General features: G+C 33.2%; 1 protein-coding gene and 1 pseudogene across 2 annotated transcripts; both read left to right on the top strand.

The window, feature by feature from the left end:
- Window positions 1-1483: 1483 nt before the first annotated feature.
- Window positions 1484-4393, top strand: LOC143592059 (uncharacterized). Its single transcript, XM_077072075.1, has 11 exons — window positions 1484-1745; window positions 2458-2506; window positions 2578-2724; window positions 2798-2878; window positions 2966-3031; window positions 3132-3222; window positions 3287-3356; window positions 3532-3627; window positions 3744-3843; window positions 3950-4113; window positions 4191-4393. The coding sequence occupies exons 1-11, from the start codon at window positions 1506-1508 to the stop codon at window positions 4323-4325; spliced, it is 1239 nt and encodes a 412-aa protein (XP_076928190.1). The 5' UTR covers window positions 1484-1505; the 3' UTR covers window positions 4326-4393.
- A 922-nt stretch (window positions 4394-5315) lies between these two features.
- LOC143592060 (protein TAPETUM DETERMINANT 1-like) lies at window positions 5316-6122 on the top strand (annotated as a pseudogene). Its single transcript, XR_013145843.1, has 2 exons — window positions 5316-5481; window positions 5585-6122. The product of XR_013145843.1 is annotated as a protein TAPETUM DETERMINANT 1-like (transcript).
- The last annotated feature ends 1118 nt before the right edge of the window (window positions 6123-7240 follow it).

A 7240-nucleotide genomic window follows, 5' to 3' on the forward strand; every position in this document is an offset into this window, starting at 1 on the left:
TAGGAATACAATCGATTGAAAAGTGTTGTTTGTTGTTGAAATCGACCTTTGATTCTTGTTAACAACATCATAATGAACCCTTGGAGTGATTTAATTGGAGTATTGGTTAGATTTAATGTGTTTTTGAAATTAAGGGCGCGTTCGTTTCACGGAATGAAATGAAATTGGAATTAGAATTTGTATAGGATTTGGAATTGAAAGAATTGGATTTAGAATTTAACATTCCAATAGGAATTGGAATTTGAGAGAATTGAATCCAATTACATTCTTAATGTGTTCGTTTGACAAATAAATAGGAATCATTTTTTTAACAAGGATAACGGCGAAAATATTTTAGTTTTTTTTGATTTGTTGTTTTTTATTTATATTTTGCGTTATGATTTTTTTATTATTATTTTTTTGAAATTTTTATTATGAATTTACTATTAAGATAAAACCCCTCAAAAAAATATTCAAAAATAATAATAAAAAATTCATAACTCAAAATATAAATAAAAAAAAAAACTAAAATGTTTTATTCGTTGTCATCGTTAAAATAAAAAAAAACCTCGAGAATAGATTCCATTATTCCAATGAATTACCTTGAATTTCTTCATATTTTGGAAGAATTTGGAATTCCTTAATTTAAAAGAATTTGAAGGAATTGAATTCAAATTTCAGTTCTTCGAACCGAACACACCAAAATGAAACTAAGGTTCCAATTCCAATGAAATGAACACGTCATGTCATGAGATTTTAATTCCATTTACTTTGAATTCCCAATTCTCACAAATTCTGTGAAACCAACACACCTCTGGGTTTTTCAAGTTCAATTTGTCATCTGTGTGTTGTTTGAGTATAAAAGTTTTCCAGATGTTCGAATCTGGTCTAGCGTAAACCGTAAATGAGTCTCTAAAGCTTACCCCCTTTTATTATTTTAGTATTAAAAGAACATATTATATTGACGATTAAAAAGCAAATGTATTTTATGGTTTTAACTCTATTTTTTTTTAATATTAAAGTTAAATTTGATCATAAATAATTTAAAACAGACACAATTACAGACTAACGGCAGATAGACGGGCAACAAGCTGCACCGCTACCCCCTTCTGAATAACAAACCTTACCCTACTAAACACAACGTTCCCCTTAGCATGAGTGGAGTTACTGCTGACCACTTGCTGAACCCGCTTAAGGAACTGAACCGCGTTAGAGCCGAGAGCGCCAAAGGTGTCAAAAGCAAACGGTACGAACACGTGTTGATTCTCAAGGCAAGCTTTCTCGTGCTTAGCTACTTTACCCGCCTCTGCCTTGTTTATCGCATGACCCACCACAAACCCGTGGTCCCGTAGCCCAACGAGGAGGGACACAAATCCATTCATTAAAAAAAAAAGAAAAAAAATATAACTTTAATAAAAAAAAAGAAAAAAGAAAAAAACACACACAAATATATATATTTTAATTATATATATTAATTAAAAAAAAAAGAGAGTTTGAAGACGTGGGTTTGAGGGGAGCTAGTTGAAATGGCTCTGAAACTGTCTTCTTATCATCTTGTCAACAACACTCATAATAATAATAATAATAATAATAATAATAATAATAATAATAATATTCAGTGTAAATCGAAGGCTGGTGTCAAGTACAACATTAAGAAAGTTAAAGATTTAGTTACAACAAGTGAGGTTCCTTCCATTGCAACTTACCCACAAACATCTCTCCACAAAGGCAACTGGGTTAAGCTTATTTGTGGTGCTAGCTTTGAGGTATTGTACTTAATTTTAATTATAACAATATATTATTTTTCAACCTTTCCCGTTATAATTAGTTTTTAGTTTATAGTTATACCCATACATTAAATACAAGATATTCGTTTCAGTTGTTTTTTCAAAACTCGTTTATTATTTACTAATTAATTAATTTATATATATATGTTTTTAAGTATGCCTATATTATATTTAGTAAAAACCTTAACAAGCCTAAGCTACTCAAGCGTAGATCGATAAAAACCTCAAATAAAGCTCGTTAAGTTATCAATTAGCCCGACCTCGAGCCTTTTGTTGTTTTTAAGTGTTTCCTCTTTTAGACTTCTATGTATTAATTTTACACGGCAGAGCTGCTGAGCTCAAGCCAAGCTTTAGCTCGCTTAAGTTTTTCTCAATATAAAATAATTAGTAAATAATAAACAAGCCAAGCCCAAGCTTGAAAAACAACTCACGAGCCGCGCTTGAATTTTGGAAATAGAGCTCGAGCTCTCGTAATTCAAAACGAGCTTGACTCGTTTACACCCCTATGGCAGTACATTAAACGAGCTAAAGTTCGGATAAACCGAAATTATTACATACAAGTCCAAAAGAGTTAAAACATAAAAAATACACTACGCCGGTTAAAACCGTTTGACCTTGTTGAAATCATCTCTGATCTTTTACCAGTAGGTAAATCTTTTGTTTTGAATTTTAACCAATTGATGCATTGCAGGATGTGGTGGATATTAGGAATCTTTCTCTTGTTTACACTCTAGCTGGAGGTATATTTATCACTTAATTGCTATTACTTCATCATTTTAAAAGAGTGGTGTTTTGTGTATGTTTATATTAGTTGATTGTATTGACTGTGCTGCGGATGAGGCGGTAGTGAATGCGGTGAACGAAGGAATCAATGCAGCAAGAGATATCTTGCCGATTAGAAGGCCTTGGGTTATGATAAGTGTCAATGATGACGAGGATCTTCACTTCCGAAAAGCCGGTCATATTTCATTCCCTTAAGTTTCATAGAGCCCTTTATCGTCATACTATCTAACTTTGTATTAGCTTTACAGAATTTGATCCGGATGATTGTCCAACGGACTGCTCAAGACCGTGTGAAAATATATGTCCTGCTAATGCAATATCCAAGGAAGGTTTGTTCAACTAGAATATTATATATTATATTTCTTTTTTACTTATGCAAATAGTTTGTTAAACATTCTGTTGGTGTGGTTGAACAGGAGTAACAAAAGAGCGTTGCTATGGCTGCGGGCGTTGTTTACCAGTTTGTCCGTATGATAAAATAGGTTAGTCACTTTCTTTTCTCGTTTTCGCTCACATATGTGAGGTGTGGGGTCTAATGGTGTAATGGTATTATACTACACGTATACGGTTAAATGCTTCCAGAAGCAATTTCATATGTAAGAGAGGCTGCTGCAACATCTAAACTTCTTGAGAGAGATGATGTCGATGCTCTCGAGATCCACACAAACGGAAGGTATTCTGTTCACATAATTATAAAGCCTAGCTACTTTAAGGAAATTAGTAAATATGTTTTGCAGGCAGACTGGTTCGTTTGAAGAGCTTTGGAATGGTTTGGGAGATTCTGTTAGTCATCTAAGACTTGTGGCGGTAAGTGCAGAACTAACTATCCTTTTTCAATTGCAGCATTCACTATTTTGAGCTAAAATTGCATAAAAGAGAATGTTACAGATATCTTTGTGATGGGAAGGACATTTTGGACATTTTGTTATAATCAACATTGTGTTGGTTTGTCCATAAATGTGTCTCTTCTTATAAATTTCAGGTTAGCTTACCCTATATTGGAGATTCAACTGTCGCCACGATGAACAAATTGTACTCTATTCTAGAACACAATCTTTGTTGCTTAAATCTATGGCAGGTATGAACGGTTGGCGTAACTGTTGGGCTTAATGGACTCGACATACTAGACTAATTACACATAATAACTGTCACACGTTAACTAAAGACTAATGTTTAGTTTAAATGATATTATAGTTAGATGGTCGACCAATGAGTGGAGATATTGGACGAGGTGCCACTCGAGAATCCATTGCTTTTGCCCATCGGTTGGCTTTCGATAATGAGAAACCTCCTGGTTAGTGTGCCTGTTAGATATACAACACAATTGTTGTAAAGGTGCAAGTGCTTAATGCACGGTTGAAATTCTTTTTAACGTTTACTTGTCACCATATATGACGTAGGCTTTCTTCAACTCGCGGGTGGTACCAATGCTCACACAGTTGACGCTCTGAAAAAACTGAACCTTTTCCAAATGCCAATGGCTATGCCCATAGAAAACTCATCAACCGCGTCTAGTTCAAATGCTTTGATTGGAGGAATCGCTTATGGTGGTTATGCTCGCAAGGTCACTACTTTTTTTTAGAACAAAGTGATTACAGTCAGTTTAAAGTATATTTATATATGATTTTTTTTTTTTGTCAGATTGTGGGAAGGGTTTTGAGTGAGATGCAATCAGAGGGTGACATAGAGTCATATCCAGACCTTCTGTTCATGGCGGTTATCCAAGCGATGACCTTAGTAGGAGGGGTTAAATCTTATAATAATATCACTTCTTGAGTCCTTATAACACTTGTAACATCCTTTTTATTATAAAATTAATATTTACATGTAGATATACACATTTCGTTTTACTATTCTTATATGAGATCTCCCATAACCTTTTCAATAATCAATCATTCCCATTTAATTGTGATTAATGATCATACATGTGTCAGTCATTAAAACTAGTGGTATTTTGGACATTTTTGTATATACATGTAGAGCATCAGTTTCAAAACTAGTGGCCAATGGAAACTGATGTCTCATGTTAAGCTCTTCCATTTTTACTGAATTTAATCTAAAGTCACCAAGTAATACTTCCATATGAAAGTTGTTTCAGACAATTCACATCTAGAGGGCATTTTAGTCATTTTCTTTCATTCTTCTTTTTTTGATAAATACTTATGTAGATTCAATTTTTGCTATTTCTATGGGAAATACTTGATCTTAGGCACATTTTTATATAAATATTAATTAGGAGGTTTATTTCGATTTTTTTATAGCATAAATTACAATCTCCTATTTCTATACAAATAAATATCACAAGATCATAGAAATATTATGCATATCTAATTGCTAATCTCTTCCTCTTGCATATACATATATAGGGATATGAATTACAGTCTCCTATTTCTATACAAATATGCACAGAAATATTACCCATATCTAAATGCCTAATTCATACAATCTCCTATTTCATGACAAATATCACATAAATATTACGCATATCTAAAGTTTAGAACACCATGAATGAGATTTTCTCATGTTTCACAGTTTGACCCCTATATATTATTTCCAATTACGAATTTAGTAACATATACATGCTATTATTATTTTCCCATGAATCTCCCAGATAATTTTAAAGATTGTATACATTATTATAAGATTTGCTTTTAGTATCATATTTAGAATTTAGATTTCAGAATACCACTATATAAGCAGGCTCATCTTGTATTGCCTAACTTCAATTCATTCCTCTTAATTAATTTGTATACGACATCGATCATCATGGGTTTTGTTCATGTGGCTTCCATCATGTTGTTCATCATTGTTCTGTCTCATGTTCCAGGTAGCATGTCTTCTTCATCGAAAGAGTATTTGCATGGGAGAGATTACAACACAAATACAACTCATCAAGAGTCATCTCAAACTGCTAGAAAACTTCTTTTTCAAGGTAAACTTTTCAACTTTAATTTTTACATAATGGTACAACAAAGCATGCATATACTAACTAACTAACAATTTTATTTTTTTATTGAACTTGACCAAAACAGGAGTGTCATCTTGTACATCCAAAGACTTGAGCATATCACAAGCCTTACAGTCACAACATGGGATACCGGTCTACATTGTCGAAATAGTCAACACCTGTGAATCACAATATTCAAGATGTGCATCTTCATTGTGGCCAGTTTGCCTCAGCAAAGCTAGTCAACCCAAAACTCTTCAACAGACTTTCTTATGACGATTGTTTGCTCAATAATGGTCAAAAGTTGAGAACCGATCAAGTCATCACTTTTTCTTACTCAAATACGTTCAAGTACCCCATCTCCTTTAAGCATGCCACGTTCTGCTAGACATTGGACTTAATCGTTGGAAGTTTTGCGTCGTTATGTTTATTTCCTACTCCTAGTAGGAGTTTTGGTTAGGTTCTGGTTTTCAATTTAAAGGACCATGTTCCAGTTCTTTTAAATAAGTTCAATTTTCTTTTCTTGGGTGACTGTGTTTCTAAAAGTTTGTTCCAAAATTCTTACTAATTAACCAACTTAACTAATTAAATAAAAGGACAACTTCGACACCAAAACTTTCGTTCAACCCAGCTTCTTGCATGCCAATTAAGTCACAAGCAACCCGACTTGTACCGAGAAATTAACCAAACAATACCCTACACTGGTTTATGTATGAAGTTAGTGTTGGTTAATAAATTAAATTAGACTCTTTAAGCCCGCGTCTTGTGGCGGGAACTTGGAACTTGGCCAGCATTGGTTTGGCTTTTGTTATGGTATTAAGGGATGTAAATGAGCCAAGCCGCTCGCTAGCTACTCGAGATCAGCTCTTGAAAAGTCTCGATCGAGCCGAGCTTAAATGGGCCCAAGCTCGAGCCTAAAAAGTAAGCTCATTTAATAAACGAGCCCGAGTTTCACTTTTCGAGCTTGAGTCAGCTCGTGAAATATTACTATATATATTTGTTATATGTAAAACTATAATTGAACAACATATATAAAAATATATAAATAATAAATAATAAACGAGCCGAGGTTGAAAAACTACTTACAAGTTGAGCTCGAGCTTTAAAATATATATCGAAACGAGCCAAGCTCAAGATTTGTGTAAGTTAAACGAGCCGAGCTTGAGCTTGCCTCGTTTGCACCCTCAACGGCATCGATTGGTAACCCATATTTTGTTTGAGAAAGAGGAGACCTAAGGATTCAAAGTTAAACCCAATGTCCGACCAACCGGGTAGGTGCCAATTTGGTTTAAATCGAAACGAATGACTTGACTACATTTTAAACAAAAAAAATCCTAAACTTAAATATACAACTTATATACATCATAAACATACAAGTTGGGCCAAAAAAAAAATGTAAAAATATGAATTTAAACTCGTTTTGTACACAAATAGTTTTACTTATGTATGCGTCATACATTTAATTATTTATGGGTTTGTGCTCTTTTTTTATTAAAATTTCGTAACGATTAAAGTGTGTCCAACAACTATGTAAGATAAATAAGAAATCGACTCTCAAAGTAACGAGCTTAATATGGAAATTGAAATTAGAAATGGAAATAACTTACCAAGCCAACTCTAGCTACTTTCATATATATATATATATATATATATATATATTCATATATATATATATATTCCTTTACATGCTAAAATAACTTTCACTCCAAAAATCATTCATCATGAGTTTCCTTCATGTTGTTTC

Source organism: Bidens hawaiensis, unplaced genomic scaffold, assembly GCF_021521415.1.
Source record: "Bidens hawaiensis isolate Kalapana, Puna unplaced genomic scaffold, B.hawaiensis_p1.1 tig00040432_1, whole genome shotgun sequence".
In the NCBI taxonomy this organism is placed as follows: domain Eukaryota; kingdom Viridiplantae; phylum Streptophyta; class Magnoliopsida; order Asterales; family Asteraceae; genus Bidens; species Bidens hawaiensis.